At 43.7% G+C, this 19,031-nt stretch overlaps 1 protein-coding gene across 1 annotated transcript in view; it reads left to right on the forward strand.

Moving 5' to 3' along the window:
• Window positions 1–7,414, forward strand: part of NDUFA7 (NADH:ubiquinone oxidoreductase subunit A7) — a 30,560-nt gene extending 23,146 nt beyond the window's left edge. Inside the window, exon 4 of the mRNA XM_077475684.1 lies at window positions 7,233–7,414. Coding sequence (XP_077331810.1) covers window positions 7,233–7,329 — 97 coding nt within the window. The 3' untranslated portion in view covers window positions 7,330–7,414. The remainder of the gene's footprint in view (window positions 1–7,232) is intronic.
• Window positions 7,415–19,031: the final 11,617 nt, after the last annotated feature.

Here is a 19,031-nt window from a genome sequence, read left to right on the forward strand (position 1 = left end):
TATCAATAGAAGTTACAATAATACATAGCATACAATCAAAGTACAATATAAGCCATACTTATCCGACCTTCGCAGCTAAGCCTCATGATGGAAGTGAGAGGGACCAAACTCATGGTTGCAACCCTTTTTGTTAAACATACCTCAGCCATACCACACCCCATAGCCCATCCTACTTTTCCCATAGACCAATCAGCGTCTCTGGGGCGTTTCCTCCCCCAGGCTAATTACCTCGTACAGTCCTGCCATACTTGGCCTCTGGGGGGCAGTGTCTGCCCATGAATTGCAACTGCTCCGACTGGATTGCCATCTTGTGGCTCGATCTCGGACGCCCCACCAGCTGTCCTTTGTTCTTGCAGACAAGCCGACACCATATTGTCTTTGAAGTTCAGTACATTCCAGGTGGGCTGAATAGAACTCATTCTGCTATTCAAATTGTGTCACATTCCTTGCTTTTAAACATGTGAGACTGCCTGGCATCAATATGGCTGAGTTCGGCTGTACAAACAGCTGTGTAGATGTAATTCCTGTCTGATTCCAACAGTATGCTACCAACCCAACTGCTTGTAGCAGGATAGCCTAGGAAAACGGGATGGCTGTGGGTGAGCAGAACAGTGGTGATCATTTTAGCTGCACAAAAATCATCAGAGCCATGGTCTATATTTCCCCTTCACCGCTTTGCAGTTATAAGAGGGAGCAGTATGAGGCGGTAAAACATGCAGCTGGGCTGCACATTTTTACCACACCCCCAAACACAAGTGAATGTGATACAGTAAGTATAGGCGCACAATTCTGAATCGGCACTGTAAAAAACTTCCAATACATTAACCAATATAAAATCAGATAAGTCTGATAATGATACCAGTCCAAATTTTAATAATATGTAAATTAGTCCAATCTGAACTAAAATCTAAGGGTATGCAGACAAAAGGCAGCCGTCAGTTGGAAATTAAACCGTGTTCCATAAAACTGCAAAATTAGACAAGTAGAGAGGTGCAGTAGTTAAAACAACAGATTTTAATAAGCAACAAATTGTGCACTCACATTTAACAGAAGAATGGCAGGCATTGCATATAAGTTTGCATAGATGTTTTCCCCGGAATGGAATGTGGCCATCTGATCACATTGTGAACTGGTTGGTATGCTTCCATACAATGGAAATGCTGGCTTGCTGAAGACAGCCTCAGAACGGGGCTTGGAACACACGGTTCAGTCGGCTCTAGGGGATGTTCGTGAGCATGCACACTTGGGTGTCCATTCAAGTCGCACTCCTTTGTCAACAACTAAACATAAAGAGCCCGCAATCGTAATATATGCAAGAAAGGGGAGGGGATAATAAATGAAGTGAAAACACATTATCTTATTAATTAATCAGGACTAGCGAACGGCTTTTTATAAAACAATTGATATTCCCATAGATCCTTATGCCAATCGAAAAAAGCGAGAACACCAATAATAAAAGAAATAGATGATAGTTGAAAATAATAATAATTAAGAAAAATATATATATATATTGGAAAAATAAGAATAAAATCAAAAGTAGAAAAAAGTGTGTTCCAAGCCCCGTTCTGAGGCTGTCTTCCGCAAGCCGACATTTCCATTGTACAGAAGCATACCAACCAGTTCACAATGATCAGATGGCCACATTCCATTCTGGGGAAACCGTCTATGCAAATATATGCAATGCTTTCCATTCTTCTGTTAAATGTGAGTGCACAATTTGTTGCTTATTAAAATCTGTTGTTTTAACTACTGCACCCAGAGGCCTCTCTACTAACAAGTGAATGTGTGGCTTAATGCCCCTTTTACACGATCGGTCCTTTTTTGGGTCTGCCTGTTAATTTTTCCAGCGGCCACTCCATTCACCTCTATGGAGCTGCAGATGTAAACAAACTTGTGTCTGTTTGCACCCGCCTACCTCCAATCTGGTCCCCTAAAAAAAAAAACGGAAGAGGATCTGTTCTCCTCTGTCTAGGTGGATTGGAGGGCAGTTGGGTATAAATGTACAGAGGAGTCCATTTATACCTGACTGCCCATAGAGCAGAGTGGGCTCTGTCCAAGTCGGCTCCGCATGTACTAAGCGGACACAGACTTGTCATCTGATCAAAGCGTTGTCCATTCTGTGTGATAGGGACCTAAGGCAGGTCGTAGATGATGACATTTTCCTTCCTGCAATCATGATTTGAAGGAAAATAAGAGCTATTTCCTGTTAACTCACTTTCATTGAATCTTCCAGGGCAACTTAGAGATAGGCTCCTCCCACCTAGCACAGGAAACACATGATCCACATCATAAGACCGACCACAGGCAGTAGTGCCTCAGTATTAATAAATGACCAAAGGCACAGATAAAACCATATAAACTCCCATTAGTGCAACCAGTTTAGGATTGCATCATTAGTCTCATAAAAACAAGGGAGGGAACTGACGCCACCCTGGAAGATTCCTGGAAAGTGAGTTAATAGGTAATAACCCTTTTTTTTTTCCTCAGTCATCTTCCAGGACAGCTTACATAGATAAAATAGAAACTAACTGACCAGGGCGGGACCACAGCATTAACCACTTAAGTCCCGGACCAATTTGCAGCCAAAGGACCAAGCCCCTTTTTTGCGATTCGGCACTGCGTCGCTTTAACTGACAATTGCGCGGCCATGCGACGTGGCTCCCAAACAAACTTGGCATCCTTTTTTTCCCCACAAATGGAGGTTCCTTTTGGTGGTATTTGATCACTTCTGCGGTTTTTATTTTTATGCGCTATAAGCAAAAAAAGAGCGACAATTTTGAAAAAAATTTATTATTTTTTACTTTTTGCTATAATAAATATCCCCAAAAAATATATAAAAAAATTTCCTCAGTTTAGGCTGATACGTATTCTTCTACATATTTTTGGTAAAAAAAAAAAAAACGCAATTGGCGATTATTGATTGGTTTGCGCAAAAGTTATAGCGTTTACAAAATAGGGGAAGTTTTATAGCATTTTTTATTATTTTTTTTTTACTAGTAATGGCGGCGATCAGCGTGTGTGTGTGTTTGTGTTTTTTTTTTTTTTTTTTTTTTTTTTTTTTTATTGTGACTGCGACATTATGGCGGACACATCGGACATTTTTGGCACCATTGTCATTTATACAACAATCAGTGCTATTTAAATGCACTGATCCCTATGTAAATGACACTGGCAGTGAAGGAGTTAACCACTAGGGGGGCGAGGAGGGGTTATGTGTGACGTTGTGTGTGTGTGTGTGTGTGTGTGTTTTATTTTTATTGTAGGGGGACGTGGCTTGGCATGTGACGTCACTGATAGTCAGTCTTTCCCTATAATAGGGAACAGACGATCGGTGACAGCCACAGTAGGAAGCACGGGGAGAGGTTTGTTTCCACAGAATTTATTGCACCAGTGGTTATGCATTAGCACTTTTAAGTAATACTGCACAAAGACACTATTTTGTAAGGGAGATGGATGGACACTCTTAGTGGGTCACGATACTTTAGATTATGAACTTTTTGTCATACCATTGGATTTAATGCACCAGTCCCTTTTTTATATTCATTTTGTGTTTGTTAAAGAAGAAGTAAACGCTCCCACTCTGATGCTTCTCTTCATTTAGTCTATTTATAATAAGTAATTATCAAAACTATAGCCACTGTAATCCAGCCCAAATTGCATAGTGTATTTCCACCCTTACATTGAGCACTTCCTGTACTGTTAACCAAGCCTCCTTCTCAATCCAACGTTTCTATGGCAACCCTGCTTCCCTGCTCATAGCAGAATTGTTTTATTTCATAGTATTTACTTGTGCCGATTATCTAGTGTTTGCCTATGTCAGTCTTATCAGCTTCAGCGGCACAGTGGTGTAGTGGTTAGCACTCTAACCTAGCTGTAAAAAAGGGTCGCTGGTTTGTATCCCAACCATGACACTACCTGCCTGGAGTTTGCATTTTCTTCCTGTGCATGCGTGGGTTTCCTCCCGCTACTCCAGTTTCCTCCCACACTCCAAAGACATGCGGGTAGGTTAATTGGCTTCTGTCCAAAATTAGCCCTAGTATATGAAGGAGGACATTGGATTGTGGGCTCCTTGAGGGTAGTGACCGATGTGCGTGTGCAATGTACAGGGATAGGGACAGTTGTAGACACTCACTCAGGTTGAACTGGATGGACTGGTGTCTTTATTCAACCTTACTAACTATGTAACTATAATGCTGTCCAATGCCCAGGTTTACACTCCATGTGATGTCACATGGGGTGTAGTAGGAAGCTCTGAGTGATTATGCAGTCTCGTGGGATTTCAACGTTGTGCAGTAGGAAGTCCTGATAATAGACAGACAAGCACACAGAGCAGTGATGGCGAACTTGGCACCCCAGATGTTTTGGAACTACATTTCCCATGATGCTCATGCATTCTTCAGTGTGGTTGAGCATCATGGGGAATGTAGTTCAAAAACATCTGTTTGGCCAAGGTTCGCCATCACTGACACAGAATGTGCCGTAAATCAGGGGAGATATGGGCATGCTCAGTGAAGTCATTCTAAAGAACAAGAAGGATTACAACAATACTAAGCAAGTAAGGAGCAAGCAAGTCTACAGTAGTGTTCATTAGGGTTTTTTTATGCTGATTTACATGGGACAAAGTTGTGGGTGAGAGTTTACAACCACTTTAAGAATTTTTCTTTTCATTGTACACTTGATTGTATGTCTATAAGATCAAAGCAGTGTATATGTATTGCTATAATTTTAGTTTAACCACTTAACAACCGCCCTATAGCCAAATGACGGCTACAGGGCGATTTCTTAACTCTGGGAGGCCGTCATATGACGTCCTCCCAGAATTCCGCTCTCGCGCGCCCCCTGGGGCGCGCACTCGAGAGCATCCGTGACCATGGATCCCGGTAAATTTTACCACGTGATCGCTCTGTCAAATGACGGAGTGATCACTTGTAAACAAACCGGCGTCATGTTATGTTCCTCCCTCCCCCTCTCTGTACCGATCGGAACAGCGGAGGGGGAAGAGATCGGTGTCAGCAGCGATGTGGGCTGCATCTGCAGTGCCCACATCGCTGCTCACTGAAAATTAACCCCTCAATTCCCTGCCATTACCCTGCAACACCCTGCAACGCCCTGCAACGCTCTGCAACACCCACCAATACCCTGCAACACTCTGCAATGCTTTGCAACACCCTCCAATATCCTGCAATACTCTGCAACGCCATACTCTGAGATACGATCAAATCCAGAATCTTTTTTTTATTTTTTTATTTTTTTTTCAGGCTTCCCAGCTTAGAGGTGAGATGCGGGGTCTTATTGACCCCATATCTCACTGTAAAGAGGACCTGTCATGCCATATTCCTATTACAAGGGATGTTTACATTCCTTGTAATAGGAATAAAAGTGATCAAAAAATTTATTTTTGGGGGAAAAAATGTCAAACTAAAATAAATTAAAATGAACAATAAAAATATATATATTTTTTAAAGCGCCCCTGTCCCCATGTGCTCGCATTCAGAAGCGAACGCATACGTAAGTCCCGCCCACATATGAAAACGGTGTTCAAACCACACATGTGAGGTATCGCTGCGAACGTTAGAGCGAGAGCAATAATTCTAGCCCTAGACCTCCTCTGTAACTCAAAACATATAACCAGTAAAAAAAAAAAAAAATCGTCGCCTATGGGGATTTTTAAGTAGCGACGTTTGGCGCCATTCCACGAGCCTGTGCAATTTTGAAGAGTGACATGTTAGGTATCGATTTACTCGGTGTAACTTCATCTTTCACATTATGCAAAAATTGGGCTAACTTTACTGTGTTTTTTTTTTTTTTTTTTTTTTTTTTTTTCAAAAAAAGCATTCGAAAAATTGCTGCGCAAATACCGTGCGAGATAAAAAGTTGCAACGACCACCATTGTATTCTCCAGGCTGTTTGCTAAAAAAACATATATAATGTTTTGGGATTCTATGTAATTTTCTAGCAAATAAATGATTTTTACATGTAGGAGAGAAATGTCAGAATTGTCCTGGGTGCTCCAGAACGCCTGATGGCGCTCCCTGCATGTTGGGCCTCTGTATGTGGCCACACTGTGTAAAAGTCTCACACATGTGGTATCGCCGTACTCGGGAGTAATAGCAGAATGTGTTTTGGGGTGTAATTTGTGGTATGCATATGCTGTGTGAGAAATAAACTGATAATGACAATTTTGTGAAAAAAAAAAAAAAGTAAAAAAAATCTTGATTTTGCAAAGAATTGTGGGAAAAAATGACAACTTCAAAAAACTCATCATGCCTCTTACTAAATACCTTGGAATGTCTTCTTTCCAAAAAGGGGTCATTTGGGGGTTATTTGTACTTTTCTGGCATGTTAGGGTCTCAAGAATTCAAATAGGCCGTCAGTACTTCAGGTGTGATCAATTTTCAGATATTGGCACCATAGCTTGTGGACTCTATAACTTTCACAAAGACCAAATAATATCCACCAATTTGTACTTATTTTTACCAAAGATATGTAGTGGTATAAATTTTGGCCAAAATTTATGAAGAAAAAATTACTAATCTGTTCAATTTCATAACGGAAACAAAGAAAAATTCATTTTTTTACAGAATTTTCGGTATTTTTTCTTTTATAGCACAAAAAATAAAAAACCCAGCGGTGATTAAATACCACCAAAAGAAAGCTCCATTTGTGTGAAAAAAAGGACAAAAATTTCATATAGGTCCAGTGTTGCATGACTGAGTAATTGTCATTCAAAATGTGAGAGCACCGAAAACTGAAAATTGGTCTGGTTATTAAGGGTGTTTAAGTGCCCAGTGGTCAAGTGGTTAATTATATGCTGGATTTTTGGATTTACACCAATTTTTTTTTATTTTTGATTACCCTTCAATGTAATACATTTTTTGGTACACGATCCAAGACAGCGCTCTAATTGCACTTTTTTAATAAAGTAGAATTGTATTCCTCAGTGGACATCAGAAAAACAATTGCAGGGTGTAAAAAAATAAAATAAAAAAAAAATAAAATATTCGCACTGCAACTAAGGCTTTGCTTGTAGAACATGAGTGAGCTTGTCACTCGTCAAGCAAAGCCCATCAAAATAGTTTGGTTTCCTGTGCTTGGAAGAATAGTGAAAATCTAATTCTGAACTGCGATGCATGAGCCATTAAAATATTCTTTTGAATTCAGTACATTTCTCTTGAGTGTTCAAGTGCATCATTTTTAAATGGTTTTTAATTGTAAATATCATTCTCTTGTAGCTCAGATTCAGCAGTTTCAAAAGCTACAAAAAAGCCAGTGATGCCTGGAATCTGCCCTCCTAAATGGGAATTGTCAAGTGATCAACCATACCTGTGAACACTTCATGGAAGATTTTTCACATTAATCCTATTAAACCTAATATTAATTAGCTGTACTGTAAAATAAATAAACTCTGAAAGTAGGTTTCCTTTTTATTTATTTTTCATAATGCATAACAATCATAAGATCTACAGTAGCATTGCATACGCTAAGCATTAACATCAGATTTAAAATGATGGTTCTTCTTTCACCTTTTATCATGCTACATCTGACCTAAACTTGTTATCATATTATTATGCCGAATATGTAAGCGCAGTGAATATCTGTATCCTTCAAAATATGTTTTTTTGCTTATACTACACTGATGATGATTTTTATTTTATTTATTTTTTATTGTGATTGATTTCCTTCTACATGTTTAACCGCTTGGTGCCCATGTCAATTCTGAGACTTCTCACAAAAATCTACTTCCCTTTTTTTTTTTGCTAGGTAAAGCAATTACTTTCCTGAAAGCAAAGGCTTTGGAGAGGAAAAAAAGTTGATTGTTGCAATTTTGTTATGCCACATAATATTTGTGCAGCAGTTTTTCAAATGCAATTTTTTGGTAAAAAAACTAATAAATACACCTAAAGGTGTTGTAAAGGCAGAAGGTTTTTATTGTAATGCATTAAGATAAAAAGCCCTCTGTGTGTGCAGCAGACCCCCTCAACCCCCTAATACTTACCTGAGGTCCCTCTCTGTCCCGCGATGTCCCACTCTGTCCCGCAATGTCCACGAGTGTCTCAGTCGTACGATATTCTCCCTCCTAATTTGGCTGAGACACAGCAGTGGCGCCATTAGCTGCCGTCAATCGAAATCAGCTAGCCAATCAGGAGAGAGGGGTGGGGGGTCCATGTCTGAGTGGACACAGGGCGCTATGACTCGGCTCAGGTGCCGCCATTACAAGCTGCTTGCTCTGTGGGCACTGAACAGGAGGGAGGGCCCTGGATCACAGAAGAGTGGGAAGTCTTTGTTCTTTTTATAGGAAAAAAAAATCACTTTTAATGAATTTTAGTGCACACAAACACAATATAATACCCAGTTTTTCGCAACTTATAAAAGATGTTAAGCTGGGTAAATGGATGTCTAACATGTCACACTCTAAAAATGTGCACACCAATGGAATGGTGACAAACTATGGTACCTAAAAAAAAATAAATAAATAAAAAAAAAAAAAAAAAAAAAAAAATAAATCTCCATAGGCAACACTTTAAAACCCTTTACTTGTTACCAGTTTAAAGTTGCACAGGACGTCTGGTGCTCAAATTATTGCTTTCCTTCTGACATTTGTGACGATACCTCTTGCGTGTGTGATGTGATCACCGTTTACATATGCATGCTACATTTGCACACGGGGAGGCACTTTAAATTTTCTTTTTAATTTAAAATTATTTTTCGTAATACTGGCCTTCCTTTTTTTTAATTTTTTTTTTTTTTTTTTTTTTTATCAACTTTATTGCTATAACAAGGGATGAACAACCATAGCAGAGTCTTAAAAAAAGAAAGATACTAGGGTCATGACTGCAGTTGTATCCATGACCCTGGTTGAAACACAGAGGAATGAGTAAAATATAGAAAAAGAAGGGCTATTGAATCATCGGAATAGGCAGAGGAGAGTCATTTGTTTTCCTAGTATTACCTCCTTCACCTATTGGGAGGTGGTTTCAAGTCTTGGTCCAGGCAAAAGTAGTTGTATTCATAATGGGCTCTTTATACCTAGGTTTTGCTAGTAGAGGTGCATACTGTAGGTTTAGAAAATATACAAGTCCAATTTAACTAGTAGAAAAAATTATAGTATCCATATGTAGAATCCTATATCCACAGCTCATCCAGAGGAAGGCAACAAACATACAAAGCATGGTTCAGTTTGCCCTACGGTAGGGAGAAAACATGATATTGATTCTCCAGATGGCAATAGAATATTCCCTGGTTCAACAATATCTGGTATCTCTATCTTTAAATGTTAATAAACAATTTTATTTTTTGTGCATTTAGGAAAGCGTCCAGCTGTTATTTAAAAAAAATCTACTGAGCTGGCCAGAACTAGTACTTGAGGGAGTCTATTCTACACTTTCACTGCTCTTACTGTGAAAAATCCTTTATTATATGTGGAAGTGAAATCTCTTTCCCTCCAGACGTAGAGTGCCCCCTTGATCTTTTCATAGTTTCATAGGAGAGAGGGGTGCTAATAGGACTTCAGTTAAATTCCCAAAGAGTATTAAAGTGACTTGTGCAGGAGATGTGTAACCACTAATAACGAGCTCCCGGGTGCGTGTTTCCAGTGGCAAATACTGATATTACCCTTACCAGATGCCCTGCCCCTGCAGGGGTAGCATCGCCTCCACAGTGTAAGCCCCTGTGTCCCTATCTGGTATTTATCTGGGAGGTTAGTTTTGTCATCAGCTGGAAATATCTCACTTGAGCTCTCAATAAGTGTGGTTACACATCTCCTGCACAAGTCACTTTAATACTCTTTGGGACTTTAACTGAACCCCTATTAGCATTGTTTGCACCAATAATAATCGCATGTTTATTGGCTGTTTGTTAAACGGCCTCACTTTGTTTATTATATGCACTTTTGTTATATACACTTATGTATAAGATTTTTGTTGTGTGATTTCAAAGTGGTATATATTTATATGCACGTATATTGATAGTATTACTATTTTTTTTTTTCGCATCACATTTGGAAATATTGCACTAAGATTTAACCCCAATTATAGGGGATTTTACACTTTGAGATTTTTCATCTTCAGTATTTATCTCCACCTTCTACTTTGATACCAGTATAATATATTAATTAAGCCATAAGGAGCACGATATCATTCAGAATTTGTGATTGTTAATGCCTTAAAGGTATAGCGCCAAGTCTACTTTGCCTTTTTTCTTCACATTTACTAAAAGCATCAGGCTGAGTGTTAAAATAGCTGGACTATTTGCTCAAGCAGTGGATGCAATTTCTTCTGGCAGTCCCTCTGCATTTGTGCATCGGGCTATGGTCAGAAGGGGGGGTAGAAACACCCCAAAAAGGGCTTTAAAAGGAACTGCTACAAGCTCTAAACACTCTACGTTGGCATTTTCCCCTGAGAGTTCTAGGGTGGGCGGTCAGAGTAAGCGATCAGGGCTATCAAATATTGCAATTGTTTTCAACACTGAAGATGGTTTTCCCCATGCCATGATGGGTTTGGCTAGCGGCTTTAATTGCATCCCAGAATGGGATAAAATACGATTTCCCTCGGGACCGTGAGAAGGCTGATGACTCCTCTTCTGAGTAGTCAAATGCAGGGGGATCAGCTTCACAATATGAAAGATTGATGGTGCAATTCTTACTGAATTTGTCCGCCCCACATTTTTTTGCTACTCTTCATCGAGTCGGTTGATATGCCCACTTGCTTGTTTGGGTTCGCTAAGGCTGGATTCACACCTATGCATTTTTAGGGCTTTTTGCATTTTGCAGATTTCCCATACAGAACGTGTTCCATAGGAAACCATGTTAACTGGACTGTAGTGCAAATATGCAAAATGCAAAAAGCACTAAAAATGCAAAGGTGTGAATCAAGCCTAAAGCCTCCTTAAGCTGCACATGGCTTTCCTGTCCATTCATTGCTGGAAAGGCTTATATATTCTGAGTAGGATCACCCAGATAAACATTTTTTTTTTTCCTCCTATAAAGTTTTAACACTTTGCTATGGAGGAAAAATTCACTGGGGAAGATACCAGCAATTGTTATATACTCTGTGAATGAAAGTTTGACCTGTCCGATAGACCATGCTCAAATGCTTAGGGATCCAACGGATAAAAAGTTGGAAATTCCTATTAAAAAAAAATAACACTTTTTTATTTTTTTCCTGATGTCTCAACCTGCACTAAGAGCAACTGGTGTATGTCAAGCCGTGAGAGATCAGTCTGAACAGGTGCTCAAGGTTATTCCTGATCAGCAGGCACAGGATTTAGCTGAGTTACCAGTGGCATTATGTTCAAAGCTCCTGGCTTGTTTTCCTTTTCACGGTGAGTGGCTGTTTAGGGGTGATTAGGATAAATATATCCCAAAAAATTTTTTGTGGAAAAAGTAACCTTTCGCTAATTTGGAAGAGGAGTAAACCTATTTCTCTTTTGTTCATCGATGTACACAGCTCCATTAATCTTGACTGTAGGGTTATTACGCCACCTTCAGGAGAGGACTAGGCAGAACATGTAATACAGTGCCTTGCGAAAGTATTCGGCCCCCTTGAACTTTTCAACCTTTTGCCACATTTCAGGCTTCAAACATAAAGATATAAAATTTTAATTTTTTTGTGAAGAATCACCAACAAGTGGGACAAAATTGAGAAGTGGAACGAAATCTATTGGATATTTTAAACTTTTTTAGCAAATAAAAAACTGAAAAGTGGTGCGTGCAAAATTATTCGGCCCCTTTACTTTCAGTGCAGCAAACTCACTCCAGAAGTTCAGCGAGGATCTTTGAATATCCAATGTTGTCCTAAATGACTGATGGTGATAAATAGAATCCACCTGTGTGTAATCAAGTCTCTGTATAAATGCACCTGCTCTGTGATAGTCTCAGGGTTCTGTTGAAAGCGCAGAGAGCATCATGAAGACCAAGGAACACACAAGGCAGGTCCCGTAATACTGTTGTGGAGAAGTTTAAAGACGGATTTGGATACAAAAAGATTTCCCAAGCTTTAAACATCCCAAGGAACACTGTGCAAGCGATCATTTTGAAATGGAAGGAGTATCAGACCACTGCAAATCTACCAAGACCTGGCCGTCCCTCTAAACTTTCAGCTCAGACAAGGAGAAGACTGATCAGAGATGCAGCCAAGAGGCCCATGATCACTCTGGATGAACTGTAGAGAACTACAGCTGAGGTGGGAGAGTCTGTCCATAGGACAACAATCGTACACTGCACAAATCTGGCCTTTATGGAAGAGTGGCAAGAAGAAAGCCATTTCTCAAAGATATCCATAAAAAGTCTCGTCTAAAGTTTGCCACAAGCCACCTGGGAGACACACCAAACATGTGGAAGAAGGTGCTCTGGTCAGATGAAACCAAAATCAAACTTTTTGCCCACAATGCAAAACGATATGTTTGGCGTAAAAGCAACACAGCTCATCACCCTCAACACACCATCCCCACTGTCAAACATGGTGGTGGCAGCATCATGGTTTGGGCCTGCTTTTCTTCAGCAGGGACAGGGAAGATGGTTAAAATTGAGGGGAAGATGGATGCAGCCAAATACAGGACCATTCTGGATGAAAACCTGTTGGAGTCTGCAAAAGACCTGAAACTGGGATGGAGATTTATCTTCCAACAAGACAATGATCCCAAACATACAGCAAAATCTACAAAGGAATGGTTCACAAATAAATGTATCCAGGTGTTAGAATGGCCAAGTCAAAGTCCAGACCTGAATCCAATCGAGAATCTGTGGAAAGAGCTGAAAACTGCTGTTCACAAACGCTCTCCATCCAACCTCACTGAGCTCGAGCTGTTTTGCAAGGAAGAATGGCCAAGAATTTCAGTCTTTCGATGTGCAAAACCGATAGAGACATACCCCAAGCGACTTGCAGCTGTAATCGCAGCAAAAGGTGGCTCTACAAAGTATTAACGCAAGGGGGCCGAATAATTTTGCACGCCCCACTTTTCATTTTTTTATTAGTTAAAAAAGTTTCAAAAATCCAATAGATTTCGTTCCACTTCACAATTGTGTCCCACTTGTTGGTGATTCTTCACAAAAAATAAAAATGTTATATCTTTGTTTGAAGCCTGAAATGTGGCAAAAGGTTGAAAAGTTCAAGGGGGCCGAATACTTTCGCAAGGCACTGTAAATGTGAAAAACAACAGAACTGTAGAGTTCCGCCTACGGGGCGGTCCCTCTGGCAATTTTTTCTGCTTAGTGAAGGGGAAGGACCTAGGTTCCCTGCGGGACCATCGGTCCTGGGGTTTTTTCAGTTTTTTTTGTCTTTTGCACAAGATTTTGATCCTGTGATCTTCTATCAACGGCTGGCTGGGTGTCAGGCTGGATAATATAGATCCTTGTAGTCTCCCCAGCCCGGCCATCGATTGTGCAGGCCCTAGCTATGCGCTGGGTCTGCCACAACATTCCCTCGGGCTCCGGGGTGGCCGGTGAGCACAATGCTCTGGGGCACACATATGACTGGACTACGGATGTCCCGCCATGGCCCGCAGCCACCCCGTATTGCTCGGGTGTGGTTCTGTGATGGGATGCCTCCAGCTCGTCCAGACGGTAAGTACAGCTCTCCCTGTCTCAGCTGGACAGAGCAGCTGGGCATTCCCTGGGAGGTCGATTAGGGGGTACCTCTTCTCCCTTTCCTGTATCTGTTTTCCCTCCCCCACCGTGGGGGATGCTGCATGACTGGGCTGTAGTGTGGTGTGTGTACCTGGGCCGGAGGTCCTCTGGGAGGCTCTAATCCTTGATTGGGGGCTGCACTGGCGGTCTGTGTCCCTGTGCAGCGCGGTTTTTGTTCCTGGACACTTGTGAACTAACACGGGACACATCGACAGCACGGCGCAGAACTTGGTCAGGGTGGTGAGTTCTGCGGTGGGGGCCCCTCAGTCTGTAGCAGCTAGGAGGGTGGGATTATGCACCTTGTCCTAAGTTCCCAAGAGTGACAGACAGGGTGGATCAGCATGGCGTCAGAATCTGGCACTTCTTCCCCAGATCTCGCTGCAATTGCAACCGGCTCACCTGCAAACAGTGCAGAGCCTTTGGACGCTTTGTTGGCCGTCCTTAAAACGTTCGTTGCCAGGGTGGAGGCGGCGTGCAGGCGCAAGGGAGCTAAAAAATGGGCCCTGCCCCCCATCCTCCCGGGAGAGCTCTGATTCAGATTGGGGCCCCGCGGTGACTGGCGGCCCCTTTTCTGATGTGTCAGGGGATGCTGACCAGGACCGTTTGGACAGTGAGGGTGATTCCGTGTCTGGGTTTGCGCAGGAAAAGGCGCTAGTTGGAGCACTTATCACTGCTGTGCGTGATACCCTGAAAATACAGGATGCAACAGGATCCTCTGCTGAGGTGCTGGTCCCTTTTGGGTCCCGTAAGCCAGCCCGTACACCTAAGGTATTTCCGTATCTGACTTATTTTGATAAATTAATATACAAGGAATGGGGAAGCCCGCAATGGACCTATTTGGTACCAAAAAGAATGGCAGTGTGATACCCCTTTGAAGAGAGCCTCCTTAAAAAATGGTCAGCTCCCTCGGTCAAAGAGGGCTCCTGCATTTAAGGACCCTACCGACAGGAGGGCCGAGGCAATGGCCCGGTCCATGTTTAAAGTGGTGGGGTCAGCGCTACGACCGGTACTGGCCATGGCATTAGTGTCGCAGACCCTTACCGAGTGGGCAAAACTACGGCCCTGTGAATTGAAGAAGCAACTGCGTAGAACTAGCAGACCAGTTACATAGTAAGGTTGAATAAAGACACCAGTCCATCCTGAGTGGGTGTCTACAATTGTCCATATCCCTGTACATTGTACACTCACCCTCAACCCTCAAGGAGCCCACAATCCAAGGTCTCTATTCATATACTAGGGACAATTTTGGACCAAAGTCAATTAACCTGCCAGCATGTCTTTGGAGTGTGGGAGAAAACTGGAGTACCTAGAGCAGTGATGGCGAACCTTGGCACTCCAGATGTTTTGGAACTACATTTCCCATGATGCTCATGCACTCTTCAGTGTAGTTGAGCATCATGGGAAATGTAGTTCCAAAACATCTGGGGTGCCAAGGTTCGCCATCACTGACCTAGAGGAAACCCACGCAGGGACAGGGAGAATATGCAAACTCCAGGCAGGTAGTGTCATGGTTGGGATTCAAACCAGCAACCCTTTTTACTGCTAGACAAGAGTGCTAACCACTACACCACTGTGCCGCCCTTAACCAATTGGTGCACGGCCTTAAGTATGTCTGTGATGCGGCCCTGGATACACTCCCGCTGCTCTCCAGAGCATTCGTATCAGCAGTGGAGCTACGGCGCCTAATCTGGCTGAAATGCTGGTCTGCGGACCAGGCATCTAAAAAAAAGCCTTGACGGATTTGCCCTGCCTTGGTGAGCGGCTATTTGGAGCTTCGCTGGAGGACATTATTAAGAATGTCACAGGTGGGAAGGATGTGGTGATCACCATGCAAACTCTACAGGAGTTTGGGTGGGTGTTGAACCTCAAAAAGTCGGTACTAGTGTCAACTCAGCACCTGGAGTACCTAGACTTACTGCTGGACTCCGTGGAAGCGAGAGTGTTTCTCCCATCAGACAAACTGCAGACTCTCAGAACCACGGTGAAGCTGTTGATGAACCGCTGGTGATCATCACTGCGTTTCTGCATGCAAGTTTTGGGCCTCATGGTAGAATCCGAGGTAGTACCGTATGCCCAATTTCACACCAGAGTCTTGTAGACGGAGATATTGTCCAAATGGGACAAATCTCCGTTATCCCAGGATCGTCAGATTCAGGTGAGTGAGTCAGGGACTCTTCTCTGGTGGCTGAGATCTCCGGCCCTTCGGTCAGGGAAATCGTTCCTGCCTCTTCATTGGACGGTGATCACAATGGACGTCAGCCTGACCGGCTGGGGTGGAGTACTGGGAGTACAATCGACCCAGGGTCTCTGGTCGAGGGAGGAATCCCAGTTACCGATCAATGTGCTCGAGCTTCGAGCGATCAGGCTATGCCTCTCCACATGGTCGATGAGACTACGGGGGTGTCTTATCAGAATCCAGTCAGACAACGCCACGGCGGTGGTATATGTCAACCATCAAGGAGGAACAAAAAGCTTGGCTGCAGCACGAGAGGTCGCTCACATCCTTCGGTGGGCAGAGCGACACGTACCGGCCCTATCGGCCATAAACATCCCAGGAGTAGAAAACTGGCAGGTGGACTATCTAAGTCACCAGATGCTGAACCCAGGAGAATGGTCTTTGCATCCGGAGGTGTTCATGCTTCCTTGCCTGCGGTGGGGCACACCAGATGTGGATTTTCTGACCTCTTCACTCAATCGGAAGGTGCAGAGGTTCGTGTCCAGGACAAGAGATGCTTGGGCGGACGTGTCAGGCGCGTTGATGGCTCCATGGGAGCAGTACCGGCTGATTTACACCTTCCCTCCGCTCAAACTGTTACCACGTCTGCTCCACAGAGTGGAGGCCGAGGGGATTCCAGTAATACTAATTGCTCCAGATTGGCCTCTGCGCCCTTGGTACGCCGACCTAGTACGCCCGGTTGCCGATGCGAGAAGACCTCCTATCGCAAAGTCCTATACTCCATCCTGCTTTACCTTCGCTGGTTTTAATGGCATGGCTGTTGAAAGCCAGGTGCTAAGGTACCAAGGTCTGTCAGAGTCGATAATCTCCACTATACTGAGGACATGAAAATCTTCTCAGAAGATAAACCATCGTACGTGGAAGGCTTATATCTCCATGTGTGAGGAGATGGGGTGGTGTCCACACACCTATTCTGTTTCCAGGATCCTGCTGTTGTTACAGCGAGGAGTGGACCAGAAGCTGGCCTTGAGCACCATCAAGGGACAGATATCAGCCTTGGCTGTTTTTTTCTAACGACTCCTGGCATCTAACTCATTAGTGAGCACCTTTGTGCAAGGGGTTTAACATGTAGTCCCTCCGGTGTGACCACCCCTACCTCCGTGGGATCTGAACCTGGTGCTATTGGCGCTGCAGAAGCCGCCGTTTGAGAACATCAGGGAAATTCCCTTGTTGACTCTTTCTCAGAAAGTGGTTTTCCTAGGGGCTATTACATCTGCCAGGAGGGTTTCTGAGCTGGCGTCCTTGTCCTGCAAGTCGCCCTATCTGGTTTTCCACAAGGATAAGGTGGTGTTGCGTCCGCAACCTTCTTTTCTGCCGAAGGTGGTTTCGGCTTTCCATCTCAATGAGGACATTGTGTTACCATCTCTGTGTCCTAAACCGACACACCCTAAGGAGGTGGCCCTCCATTCCCTGGATGTGGTCTGGGCTCTAAGGGTATACCTGTCTGCCATGGCTCCCTTCCGGAAGTCAGATTCTCTGTTGGTTTCAGTTGCTGGTCCAAAAAAAGGGCTGGCGGTCTCGTCGACCACCCACTCACGGTGAATCAGACAGATCGTGGTCCAGGCTGATGCTCTGAAGGGGCAGGTGCCCCCCTTTCCTGTCATGACCCATTCCACCAGGGCAATTGGGATCTCGTGGGCCTTCAGACATCAAGCGTCAGTCTTCCAGGTGTGTAAGGCGGTGACTTGGTCACTTGTTCACACTTTCACAAAGTTCTACAAAGTTGATGTAAGCGCATCTTCTGATGCCTGCTTTGGCCGCAAAGTTTTGCAGGCGGCCGTATAATGTTGCAATGTACACTCTTTCTTCTTGTTAGAGAAAGTTACACTTTGATTGTCAGAGCATTCTGATGCATATGTTGACTGCAAGTTCTGATGCGGTTGGTTCAGATGGTGACTCCTCTGTTGGGGAGCACCTCTGGTTGTGGGTGAAGTTATGTTTGCTGTTCCCACCCCTCATTATGACACTGCTTGGGGACGTCCCTACGGTCAAGATTAATAGAGCTGTGTCCGTCAATGAACCAAAGAGAAAATATGATTTTTGTACTCGCCGTAAAAACCTTTTCTCTGAAGTTCATTGACGGACACAGCACCCTCCCCTCCTATTAGTTTCCGTTATACTGCTTGTTGACGTACTGAGCTGCAGGAAGCAGGCTGAGGGGTTATTGCCAGAGGGACCGCCCCCTGGGTGGAACTGTACAGTTCTGTTGTTTCTTCACATGTATTCAGGGCCACTGATAGGCCAGTACAACTGGCCCTGTTGTACCGGGCCTGGCCAGTAGGGGGGCTCGGGAAACCTGAACACAACTAATTAATGTAAAAAAAAAATAAAAAATCCTCCAGCCACCATGACCAAACATTGTCTGTCCGAGTCATCCAAACACCCCCCCCCCCCCCGGTTACTTTTTGAGTTTTTTTTATAGCTCAATATCTGCAGGTGGCGACAGGGGAAGGGACTATTTTTTCTATTGCGGGCGCGGAAGAATTTCTCTTCCGCGCCCGCTCCTCATGCTGGCTCAAGTCCAGGCCAGCACGTCCTTTCCTGGCGCCGCGGAGTGATTCCTCTCCCTCTGCTCTGTTCTTCACTCGGCCTGAGAGAAGAAGCAGTGAAGCGAGCCAGACCGCCAGCGGCAGAAGAAAAAAAAAAGAAGCAGCTGGCATCTGACTGGAATAGCTTGTGGACACCCACACTCCAGTCCAGACAGCAGCAGGATCAGGGAAGAAGTGACTCCTGGGGCCAGGCTAACACAGGTGTGTGCTTGTTTGGGGGGGGGGGGGGGCAAAGGAGGGACCAGGGGCAGGACCAAGGGTGGAACTGAAGGGGGCCCCGTCAGGTAGGCTGTATAGGGCCCCATGATTTCTATCAGTGGCCCTGCATGTATTACATGTTCTGCCTAATCCTCTCCTGAATGGGGAGCGATAACCCTACGGTCAAGATTAATGGAGCTGTGTCTGTCAATGAACTTCAGAGAAAAGGATTTTACGGTGAGAAGAAAAATCCTATTTTCATTTAAACAAGCTCCTTCTCCAGTGCCAGGAGCATCTACTTCCAGGCAGTCACGACGGCCTCCGCCGTCAAGTTCTAGAAGGAAACTGAAGCGTCCTTATGAAGGGGCACCCCCTCTTGCTCGAGTGGGCGGAAGACTTCCGCAGTTCTCAAGGGTCTGGCAGGAAG

This window comes from Lithobates pipiens, unplaced genomic scaffold, assembly GCF_037356315.1.
Source record: "Lithobates pipiens isolate NorthernLeopardFrog02 unplaced genomic scaffold, aLitPip1_a1.2 Scaffold_13, whole genome shotgun sequence".
Lineage (NCBI taxonomy): Eukaryota > Metazoa > Chordata > Amphibia > Anura > Ranidae > Lithobates > Lithobates pipiens.